Source organism: Coregonus clupeaformis, chromosome 8 (assembly GCF_020615455.1).
Source record: "Coregonus clupeaformis isolate EN_2021a chromosome 8, ASM2061545v1, whole genome shotgun sequence".
Lineage (NCBI taxonomy): Eukaryota > Metazoa > Chordata > Actinopteri > Salmoniformes > Salmonidae > Coregonus > Coregonus clupeaformis.
The window spans coordinates 7,475,869-7,488,618 of record NC_059199.1 but is presented as its reverse complement, the minus strand read 5'-3'; the positions used below and the strand labels follow the sequence as shown (position 1 = coordinate 7,488,618).

Sequence of the window (12,750 nt, the reverse complement as noted above, 5' to 3'; positions counted from 1 at the left end):
CCTGACATCCCGAGGGACCTGACATCCCGAGGGACCTGACATTCCGAGGGACCTGACATTCCGAGGGACCTGACATTCCGAGGGACCTGACATTCCGAGGGACCTGACATTCCGAGGGACCTGACATTCCGAGGGACCTGACATCCTGAGGGACCTGACAGATAATTGTATGTGTGGGGTACACAGATGAGGTAGTCATTCAGAAATCATGTTAAACACTTATTTCACACAGTGAGTCCTTGCAACTTATGTGGCTTGTTAAGCAAATATTTACTCCTATTTAGGTTTACCATAACAAAGGGGTTGAATCCATATTGACTCAAGACATTTCAGCTTTTCATTAATTTGTAAAAAAAAAAAGAAAAAAAGAAAGTGCATTCGGGAAAAAGTGCATTCAGAAAGTATTCAGACCCCTTCACTTTTCCCACATTTTGTTACAATACAGCCTCATACTGAAATTGATTAAATGAATTTTTCCTTAATCAATCTACACACAATACCCCCATAACGACAAAGCAAAAGCAGGTTTTTAGACATTTTTTCAAATGTATTAAAAAAAGAAACAGATACCTTATTTACATAAGTAGTCAGACCCTTTGTTATGAGACTAAAAATTGAGCTCAGGTGCATCCTGTTTCCATTGATCATCCTTGAGATGATTCTACAACTTGATTGGACTCCACCTTTGGTAAATTCAATTGATTGGACATGATTTGGAAAGGCACACACCTGTCTATGTAAGGTCCCACAGTTGACAGTGCATGTCAGAGCAAAAACCAAACCATGAAGTTTGGAACCACCAAGACTCTTCCTAGAGCTGGCTGCCCGGCCAAACTGAGCAATCGGGGGAGAAGGGCCTTGGTCAGGGAGGTGACCAAGAACCCGATGTTCACTCTGACAGAGCTCCAGAGTTCCTCTGCGGAGATGGGAGAACCTTCCAGAAGGACAACCATCTCTGCAGCACTCCACCAATCAGGTCTTTATGGTAGTGGCCAGACGGAAGCCACTCCTCATTAAAATGCACATGACAGCCTGCTTGGAGTTTTCCAAAAGGCACCTAAAGGACTCTGACCATGAGAAACAAGATTCTCTGGTCCGATGAAACCAAGATTGAACTCTTTGGCCTGAATGCCAAGCGTCACGTCTGGAGGAAATCTGGCACCATCCCTACGGTGAAGCATGGTGGCGGCAGCATCATGCTGTGGGGATGTTTTTCAGCGGCAGGGACTGGGAGACTAGTAGGGATCGAGGGAAAGATGAACGGAGCAAAGTACAGGTAGATCCTTGCTTAAAACCTGCTCCAGAGTACTCAGGACCTCCGACTGGGGCTTAGATTCAGCTTCCAACAGGAAAACAACCCTAAGCACACAGCCAAAACAACGCAGAAGTGGCTTCGGGACAAGTCTCTGAATGTCCTTGAGTGGCCCAGCCAGAGCCCTGACTTGAACCCGATCGAACATCTCTGGAGAGACCTGAAAATAGCTGTGCAGCGACGCTCCCCATCCAACCTGACAGTGCTTGAGAGGATCTGCAGAGAAGAATGGGAGAAACTCCCCAAATACAGGTGTCCCAAGCTTGTAGTGTCATACCAAAGAAGACTCAAGGCTGTAATCGCTGCCAAAGGTGCTTCAACTTGAAGTACTGAGTAAAGGGTCTGAATACTTATGTAAATTATATATTTTTTTAAATAAAAACCTGTTTTTGCTTTGTCATTATGGGGTATTGTGTGTAGATTGATAATAAAAAGAACAATTTCATCCATTTCAGAATAAGGCTGTAACGTAACAAAATGTGGAAAAGTCAAGGGGTCTGAATACTTTCCCAATGCACCGTAAGTTAATTGACTCATGGCAGGACATGTTGTACAGTCTTAGATGAAGACCAAAGCGATACGTCTTTAGTCTATTGTAGTCTAGCATGGAATAGAATAAAAAATCTATGTTCCTTTATAATCCTGTCCTATCAGTCTAGTATCTCTACTGTTGACAGACCACCCTAGCGCAGGTGTTTACATAGCACACAGCCACCGAGCTCATGGCTGTACAGTAGAGGCTGACAGACAGTGACATCATCACTGAGAAGCTCTACCTGTTCCTGTGTTTGTCTTGGCTCTCTCTATTCACTGACATCACTCCGATTTACCTGACTGCACCCATGTTTACATTAGCTGACAGACAGGTGGCTGTGGTCAGGTTATGTGTGTGCCGTCATGTGGTCAGGTCTGTGTGTATGGCTGCCTCTGGGAGTGTGTTTGTACACATCCATATAAACACTGCCCTCACCGCGAACTGTGGTGTTAGGGACCTGTGTTAACAGCTCGCCAGGAATGCAAGGACACAGCTAGGGCCGGTTTTCCAGACAGCGATTTAAACCTAGTCCTGGACAAAAAAAACACTATACTGAACAAAAATATAAACGCAACATGTAAAGCCCTCAAACTCAACTCTGGACCTCGAAGCCAGTGCCACTGCATTTTTATTTACATTGTTCCCCCTCTAATCAGGGACTGATTTAGAACTAGGACACCAGGTGGGTGAAATTAATTATCAGGTAGAACAGAAAACCAGCAGGCTCCGGACCTCGTAGGGTAAGAGTTGAGTACCCCTGATGTAAAGTGTTGGTCCCATGTTTCATGAGCTGAAATAAAAGATCCCAGAACTATTCCATATGCACAAAAAGCTTATTTATCTCAAATTGTGCACAAATGTATTTACATCCCTGTTAGTGAGCATTTCTCCTTTGCCAAGATAATCAGATGTCTCAAGTTTTGAAGGAGCGTGCAATTGTTGCCAGAGAATTGAATGTTCATTTCTCTACCATAAGCCGCCTCCAACATCGTTTTAGAGAATTTGGCAGTGCGTCCAACCGGCCTCACAGCCGCAGACCAGGACCTCCACATCCGGCTTCTTCACCTGCAGGATGGTGTGAGACCATCCACCCGGACAGCTGATGAAACAGGAGTATTTCTCTGTAATAAAACCCTTTTGTAGGGAAAAACTAATTCTGATTGGCTGGGTCTGGCTCCCAAGTGGGTGTGCATATGCCCTCCCAGGCCCACCCATGGCTGCGCCCCTGTCCAGTCATGTGAAATCCATAGATTAGGGCCTAATGAATTTATTTAAATTGACTGATTTCCTTATATGAAATGTAACTCAGTAAAAACGTTGAAATTGTTGCATGTTGCGTTTATATTTTTGTTCATTATATATGGAGAATTTCCATTTCAAAGGCTTTTTAGCTCAGAACTTGGCTTAATCTGTGTCCGGGAAACGGGCCCTTAGACACACACAGTAGACCTATACCAGACAAGGCAGGTAGCTGTGGAGCATGGAGACATTGAGTTGCATAAAGAGGACAGAAGAAGGCAAGTGCCTTTCGGTGGATCTCAACAGAAGAAGCAGTGCACCAGTATACACTGAGTGTACAAAACATTAAGAACACCTTCCTAACATTTGCACCCCCCTTTTGTCCTCAGAACGACCTCAATTAGTCGGGCCACGAACTCTACAGGGTGTCGAAAGCGTTCCACAGAGATGCTGGCCCATGTTGACTCCATTGCTTCCCACAGTTGAGTCAAGTTCGCTGGATGTCCTTTGGGTTGTGGACCATTCTTAATACACATGGGAAACTGTTGAGCGTGAAAAACCCAGCAGCGTTGCCGTTCTTGACACAAACCGGTGCGACTGGCACCTACTACCATACCCCATTCAAAGGAACTTAAATATTTTGTCTTGCCCGTTCTCCCTCACCTAGTCAGTCTATGTCATGGAAAGAGCAGGTATTCTGTACACTCAGTGCAGATGACCCCAAAAACATGAGTTCAACCTCACATACAAATAGACTTTATGTACTAACTAGTGTGTGTGAGACCCAGGTGCACTGTCTCTTTGGGTGGCACCACTCTAACTGTAGCATAGCAGTGGAGCTGACAGCTGCGAGTAACCAATCATGACGTGTCCTCTGACTGAACAACACCCAGATATTGCATGCCCATTTTATCAACCCCAAACACAGATTATGGAAGCCTTGTCCCAGTTTGTGCCTTCTAACCAACTCCTTTGGTCATTACCACCCTAGGACCAGGATACTCTCTCTGTATCCCAAAGCTGAACTGTGATTCAGCAATTATTAGGATAAATGGATGAATGAATTCTGTAGAAAATAAATGACTGCACTATTTGTGTAACCAATACATCCACACCAATTATGATTACAACACATTGACGTGTCATACTTCTGAACTCCCCGTGTCAAGAAGTGTCTGCAAATTTGAATGCAAATCGGTTGAATAGGGAAGACTTAAATTGAATCGTAGAGGCAGAGAAATAGTTCCAGTAAGTGGAATGAAGATGACCCACACACACTAAAACATGATCTATTATTGCACGAGAGATCATCATTTCCAGTCCGAAGTAATAACAACCCCTCCCCATGATATCTATCTAATTAACACACAATCAACTCTTCAACACCCACAACCAACATAACACATCCCCTCTTTCTCATCACGCACTGACGCCAACCTTCAACACATAGATGGATAGAGGGTGTGTGCGTTAGTCAGAGAGCATTGAGAGCACGAGAGGGATGAGGAAGAGATGTAGAGTGAACAGGGACTGGGAGCGGAAGGAGAGAATAAAGGAAGACAGCAGGGCAACAGAAGGATGTGAGGGAAGGTTCCAGATGGCTTCTTCTCTCCTTGTGTTTGTGGTCTTATGTGGGGTTAGGCTTCCTAGCGGGAGACTCCCATGCTGCTTCCAATCCTATACTTTTGAGATGCATATATGGGGAGAGCTGACAATTGACCAATAGGACATAGAGAAGGCCCATTGTTTCTGTGCTGTTTGGATCCTCCGATTAAAAGGCACACGTCGCCCTCTGCTGGAAGAATGTGGAATTTACGCTATTGCAGCTCACGATTGAAATGCAGTGAAATGTTTGTTTTTACAGCTTGTGCAGTTTGCTGTGTTATGTAAAAAGCACAGTGGTTCTCAAACATATGTGTTGTGAATGTGAGCCACTAAAAGCCTGGCCTAGCCTCTTGTGACCGTTTAAGATGATTCTGGGTGCCGAGATTAGTCTTGGCCTACCATGTCTCTAGCCATAGCCCGATCCCAGGGCACAAGAGGACTCCAGTTTTCATCAAACACTTAACCCCAACCAATATAATTCAAGTCAGGTCAGTGTGCACACACACACACACACACACACACACACACACACACACACACACACACACACAATACCCCTCCACCACTAGCCCCTGCCCTTCAGCTGTCAATCACTCCAAGGTAACCAAAGAGCACTGTGGGAGTTTAATCTCTCTCAGGTCTGTGATGGGGCTGCTTTGACCTGCACCATCTGTTCACACAGAGGACTCCTGTCTTTAAGACTACCTTTCTTTCTCTCGGTTTTGTTTCTCTCTCTCAATATGTTCTTAGGTTATCCGTCACTCAATGCAGACCAAGAATATAACACAAGCAAGAGTGGCTACATCTCCTCGTAATGAATTGTTATTATATAATCCCTGTCTTCTAGAAGCCACCGTCAACTGCCCCCTTCACTCAGCTTTCTTTTATTTGTTCTCCTCATGTTTATAGGTCTCCCAGTCATCCTCATTTCCTCAACCTATTTCTCTCTCTCTCTCGTTGGGTGTACGTTTGTAATGTGATTGTGTGGCGGTTGCGGTGGAACGCAATGTGTTTTTAAGGGTAGGGGGGTGCAATGGGGTGTTTTTAGTGTAACGAGGATGTCGCCATAAAAGTAAGACAAAAAGTATCTCTCTGCTCTCCTCTCTATAATGGCTCCATTGCCTCAGGTTAAACCACAAGTCATGGTCAGCTGTGAATGACACAGTAATTAGCCTCAATCTCCTCTCTCTAAATGCCCAGTCTATCCTTTTTCGCCATCCTGGCTTCTCTTTTTCTCTCCCTCTTTTTTAATTCCTGGTTCTTAGCACTGAGCTGTTTAGCCTAGTCATTGGGAGTCCATCAGCAGGGTCTGAAAAGATGGCCCACTTTCACACAAAGGGTTACGAAATAGGCCTGCCAAAGCTGCTGAGTCACCGTGCCAACGGTTGTCCCCGGACACCCCGACCCGAGACGCAACATGGGGTCACAGCCGGAGCACAGTGTTTGTCGTCCTGGCAACTAGGGTCCCTAACGGCGTTGCTTATGCCAACAATGCTATGTAAACGCTGGGATGATATGAACACGATGAGTATGTAATTAACTCTTTATTTCTTACTTTCGCTCTCTTTCTTTCCCTATCCCCTGTTTTTCTCTCTTGTCTCTCTCTCTCTGCTCCCCGTCTCTCTCCATTTCTATCCCCCCCCCCCTTTAGGTGAGGAAGCACATCACAGACCTGTACGAGGACCTGAGAGATGGACACAACTTGATCTCCCTCCTGGAGGTCCTCTCTGGAGTCACCCTGGTAAGACACACACACACACACACACACACCCGGTCACAAACCTTCACACCTCGACGACCATCTCACACACTGTCATGTCCCGGTACACTGTGTCACACCCTGAGACACACCCTCCCTCACATTGAGAAAGACATCCTCGGAGCATATCTTTAAGTGAACTCAAGTTCATTAACACGTGTCATTGTCTCATAATGTAAATGTTACATTGAGGGACATGCATTTGTCCCTATCTAAACGTAAAAAAAAAAAAAAAACGTTATTCCCTATAGTGCACCACTTTTGACTAGAGGCCAATGGGGCCTGGTCAAAAGTAGTGCACTAAATAGGGGATAGGATGCCATTTCAGATGCAGCCAGACTTGCTAGGAGCACACGATGACGCATTGTAACTCAGTGACAGACGGGTGGATTAACATGAAATACTGCTGACTGGTCCACCTAGATTCTGGCTCTCCTTTTACTGTCTGTGTGACGCATTCACCTCAAATTTTAACCACAGAGTGTGTGAGTGTGTGTGTGAGAGAGAGACCTTTCGACTTCTTCTTTTTTAGAAAGCTGGCCTCTTGGCAGTTTACTTTTTGATTATTGCCTCAGCTGCATTTTTCATTTTCTCCTGCTCTACCTCTTTCTCACATTCTCTTTCTCTTTGATCTCTCTCTTTTGGAACATCACTTCATCTTCATCCCTCGATACAATTATTTCATCCTCCATCCACTCTTCTCTCACTCTCCTCACCCCCTTCCTGTCCGGACGGCAGCAGCTCAAGGGTGTGTCCTCGCTGAGGAGGGTGTGTGTGTCCCGAGCCCCCCCGCTCATCTTGCTCGGGGGGGAGGAGGTGGAGGATGGAGCTCAGGGAGTACGTTTGACCCCCAACCCTCACCCGGATCCTCACCCCATAGACAGTGCTTTAAGACTGCATGCGAGTGGAGTGCTGTGAAGTTCTATTCCAAGACATACATTTACACACAGACGCATCTCATGTCTCACACAAGCATTTTCACAACGTTTTCCCATTCAAACACACATTCTCAAAGTCGCAGACAGTTGCTTGACACGTACAAACATTACACGCACATCGTCATCACCACTACAAGCTATACAAAAGGGTAACCAGACAAAACCTCTTTAGACATTCCTTCAAAGGTTAAATAGCATTTTTTTATTTTTTTTTATTTTTTTTGTCAGCATCTTGGCTGGGGCTGTGTAACTGTGGCCTCTTCTCCCCCTGACCCTCCCCTCACCTCTCTTCCTCTGCATGGAGTTCTCGGTTTGGCCTGAGTGCTCCTTATAGGCCTGCTACAGTACTGGTACTGCTGACTGCAGTGATGACTATACCTAACCCAGCCCAGCACAGTGTGACACACACTCCTGCATCTTGCAATTCTAGCAGCTTTGCTGTGTGTGTGTTCTCTGTGTGCGTGTGTGTGTTCTGTCAGACTGTCAGTGATTGACTGAGTGTATGTGTGTGAGTCAGCCAGCCAAGGATTGTGTGTTTGAGAGAGCGGTAGGGAAATAATGTGTGTGTTTGAGAAAAGTATTAGGCTGCCTAAACCAACATGGTTTGCAGATGTACCTTTTCTGGTTTGTAGAATGTTTTTCCTGGGTTGTTTCCTGCTCTGCTGTGAGGCTGCTTGTTGGCATGTCTTTGACAACAGTTGAAGACAGCGCCCTCTAGGATAATGTCATGGCATTACCACGGCCTAGGCATAGTTTTCCCCTCACTGTACTTTGAATTGGGAACGACACTTCTCACGGCTTATATATCTCTCTCACTGGTCAGCATTGTGAGACTATCTAAAACAAAAATCATACACTCATCTCTTCTTTCTTTTTCATACTTTTTTTTCAGCCCAGAGAAAAGGGTCGCATGCGATTCCACCGGCTCCAGAATGTCCAGATCGCCCTGGACTTCCTCAAACAGAGACAGGTACCACTGACACCCCTGCCGCTCTCAAACCCACTCAATATTTCAGCATGTACTCATGCTCTCCGCAATACACATTGAGCTGAACTAAGCCATATTCAGACATCTGCAGTTGGAAATAGTTTTTAGTTTGGTTTATTATTACCATTTTAAAACTCCATACAAAGCACATCCATAAATATAATCATTGAGGTGACCTTTCTCTCTGTCCCCTGTCCCATTGTGTCAGCTCTGCATGACTGGGGCTCCCAGATGTCCACAGTCACATCTCACGCATCACTGACCAATGCTGCACCTCTCTAAGACACCTGCTCTTACTAGACATGGGCTGCATCTCAGTAGCCTTTAGTGGACTGGCTTCCTCTCCTTGTTTCATTGCTTTTATGTGCACTGATCTGAGAAAGCAGGATGGAATATGGAGGGTATTCACACCTCACACAAAAATATAGCCTTTGTAGTATTCAATGTTGCAATAGAGAGCAAGAAGTCATGTGATGACTGGTTAAGAACATGGAGCACATGGTTACCCAACTCCAGTCCTCTTACAGTTTTCTGTTCCTCGTCAAAGCTTTAGTAAGTTCACCACTAGGCCTGCCGTTAAATCCTCCCATTCTACATGTTTCAGGTCAAACTGGTGAACATCCGGAACGATGACATCACAGACGGCAACCCCAAGCTGACACTGGGCCTCATCTGGACCATCATCCTGCACTTCCAGGTCTGTGCTGCTCTATGTGTTCTATTTCTATGTTGTGGTTTGCCACCCTGCTCATTGTTTTGTGTTGTGTACATGGCACGCTGACTACTTCCTGCTGACCTCTTGCCAGGTCTACCACACAGAGGTTTTTAATCTCAAGGGTCTTTTCCTGGTTAAATAAAAATAAATCAATACAAATACAGTACAAAGAAATTATTTCTATGTCGTGGCTAATCTGTGGTTGGTTTGCGAGTCTGCTATGGAACCAAATACACAACCAATTAACTTTTTAATAACAGCAGAACTGTAAATAGAGTTTACAGTTCTGCAAATCATGGTAATTGCCACCCCGTGCCATTTGTTAGTGATGCAGCTATTTTCGGTAACATCTCTGTCCATATTGGCTAAAGACATAGTAATAGTTATTTAGGCTAGTTCTCCCTTCCTTGGTCCGTTGTGGCCTATAGTCTGGTTCCAATCACTTAGAGACAGAGGTGGTGACAATCCTTAGAGCTAATGGTGGATGTTGATCTCTCAGCCATGTCCTCTACTGTCATATTGGGTGTGTGTGTGCGCGCAAGCTGGATCGTTCGGTGCCAGGAGCAGACTAGATTTAGGAGTCTTTAGTGTCTCTTTCCAGTGTGGGAGTTTACTTGAGTTGTTGCTTTGTCAGTAGATGTTGTGCCAACCTGCTTGTTGTAGAGACAGACGGCTCTAGGGAAGTTTTGAAGAACGTAGTAGCAGTGTTTAAAAGATGGAGACGAGTGGCTGTGTGTGTCACATAGTTTACCTTGGCATGTCCTTGTGCTGTTGTGGAAAATACCCACCAGGCAGGGCATTGCAGTAGGTCATGCCAGGTCCCAAAGCACTAGCACCATAGAGAGACACACACACACACACACACACACACACACACACACACACACACACACACACACACACACACACAGCAGGCCTCAGGAACCCAGGCGTGAATGGACTCTCAAGGGCAACATGTTTGGACACGAATAAGTCAAGCAAATCCAAATCTACCCATCCTGTGTCCCCAAATCAAAGATCTTCAACTAAATGTTCTCCTTTTTAGAAGTCAAACTTCTCTATAAAAGTTAGAAAAAGACAGAAATGAGAGCACCATTTTGTCAATGCCAGTATTTTGACAGCTCCAGGTACCAACCTTATATTATTAGGTTTACAATCAGCTGCACTTCCCATGCCCGACCACTAAGACATGCTGTGGGAAAAACAAAGCGATGATGATGACATCACCTCACAAGGTGACACCGGCAAGCCAGTTGCCACGGAGACACGCCGCATGACTACGCAGCCACTTCATTCAACATGATTCAGCAGAACGGTGTGAGCACAGCGAGGGAAAGAGAGCGGCTGATGAAGAGATGCAGAACGAGGGATAGAGGTAGAGGGTGATAACCCAGCACTGATGGACAGAATGGGGGCTGAAAACTACAGTTGCACTGAAAGTGAAAGACGAGGAGGAAATGAAAGAGGGAGATGGAAGGATAGAGCAGTGGTTTTACGGTTGCAGTTAAGGATAAATCTAATCAAACCAAATGTTATTTTTCACATGCTTCATAAACAACAGGTGTTGACTAACAGTGAAATGCTTACTTACTAACAATGCAGAGAGGAAAATAATTGAAAAATAGTAACATGAGGAATAAATACACAATGAGTAACGATAACTTGGCTATATACACTGAATACAAATCTAAACGCAACTTGTAAATTGTTGGTCCCATGTTTCATGAGCTGAAATAAAAGATCCCGGAAATGTTACATAAGCACCAAAAGCCTATTTCTCTCGGATTTTGTGCACCAATTTGTTTACATACAGTGAGGGAAAAAAGTATTTGTCCCCTGCTGATTTTGTACGTTTGCCCACTGACAACGACATGATCAGTCTATAATTTTAATGGTAAGTTTATTTGAACAGTGAGAGACCGAATAACAACAAAAAAATCCAGAAAAACGCATGACAAAAATGTTATGAATTGATTTGCATTTTAATTAGGGAAATAAGTATTTGACCCTTCTGCAAAACATGACTTATTACTTGGTGGCAAAACCCTTGTTGGCAATCAGAGGTCAGACGTTTCTTGTAGTTGGCCACCAGGTTTGCACACATCTCAGGAGGGATTTTGTTCCACTCCTCTTTGCAGATCTTCTCCAAGTCATTAAGGTTTTGAGGCTGACGTTTGGCAACTCGAACCTTCAGCTCCCTCCACAGATTTTCTATGGGATTAAGGTCTGGAGACTGGCTAGGCCACTCCAGGACCTTAATGTGCTTCTTCTTGAGCCACTCCTTTGTTGCCTTGGCCGTGTGTTTTGGGTCATTGTCATGCTGGAATACCCATCCACGACCCATTTTCAATGCCCTGGCTGAGGGAAGGAGGTTCTCACCCAAGATTTGACAGTACATGGCCCCGTCCATTGTCCCTTTGATGCAGTGAAGTTGTCCTGTCCCCTTAGCAGAAAAACACCCCCAAAGCATAATGTTTCCACCTCCATGTTTGACGGTGGGGATCGTGTTCTTGGGGTCATAGGCAGCATTCCTCCTCCTCCAAACACGGCGAGTTGAGTTGATGCCAAAGAGCTCGATTTTGGTCTCATCTGACCACAACACTTTCACCCAGTTCTCCTCTGAATCATTCAGATGTTCATTGGCAAAATTCAGACGGCCCTGTATATGTGCTTTCTTGAGCAGGGGAACCTTGCGGGCGCTGCAGGATTTCAGTCCTTCACGGCGTAGTGTGTTACCAATTGTTTTCTTGGTGACTATGGTCCCAGCTGCCTTGAGATCATTGACAAGATCCTCCCATGTAGTTCTGGGCTGATTCCTCACCGTTCTCATGAGCATTGCAACTCCACGAGATGAGATCTTGCATGGAGCCCCAGGCCGAGGGAGATTGACAGGTCTTTTGTGTTTCTTCTATTTGCGAATAATTGCACCAACTGTTGTTGGTGATGGTCTTGTAGCCCATTCCAGCCTTGTGTTGGTCTACAATCTTGTCCCTGACATCCTTGGAGAGCTCTTTGGTCTTGGCCATGATGGAGAGTTTGGAATCTGATTGATTGATTGCTTCTGTGGACAGGTGTCTTTTATACAGGTAACAAACTGAGATTAGGAGCACTCCCTTTAAGAATGTGCTCCTAATCTCAGCTCGTTACCTGTATAAAAGACACCTGGGAGCCAGAAATCTTTCTGATTGAGAGGGGGTCAAATACTTATTTCCCTCATTAAAATGCAAATCAATTTATAACATTTTTGACATGCGTTTTTCTGGATTATTTTGTTGTTATTCTGTCTCACTGTTCAAATAAACCTACCATTAAAATTATAGACTGATCATTTCTTGGTCAGTGGGCAAACGTACAAAATCAGCAGGGGATCAAATATTTTTTTCCCTCACTGTACCTTTTAGTGAGCATTTCTCTTTTGCCAAGATAATCCATCCACCTGACAGGTGTGGCATATCAAGAAGCCGATTAAACAGTATGATCATTACACAGGTGCACCTTGTGCTAGGGACAGTAAAAGGCCACTCTAAAATGTGCAGTTTTGTCACGCAACACAATGCCACAGACGTCTCAAATTTTGAGGGAGCGTGCAATTGGCATGCTGACTGCAGGAATGTCCACCAGAGCTGTTGCCAGACGATTTAATGTTAATTTCTCTACCA

The 12,750-nt window shown here is 44.9% G+C and overlaps 1 protein-coding gene across 3 annotated transcripts in view; it reads left to right on the top strand.

Annotated features, from left to right (window-relative positions):
- The window catches only part of LOC121572490 (microtubule-actin cross-linking factor 1-like), a 257,852-nt gene that overhangs the window by 102,828 nt on the left and 142,274 nt on the right, over window positions 1-12,750 (top strand). For all 3 annotated transcript variants that reach the window (XM_045221763.1, XM_045221764.1, XM_045221765.1), the window contains 3 exons: window positions 6,343-6,432; window positions 8,281-8,358; window positions 8,981-9,073. In XM_045221763.1, coding sequence (XP_045077698.1) covers window positions 6,343-6,432; window positions 8,281-8,358; window positions 8,981-9,073 — 261 coding nt within the window. The remainder of the gene's footprint in view (window positions 1-6,342; window positions 6,433-8,280; window positions 8,359-8,980; window positions 9,074-12,750) is intronic.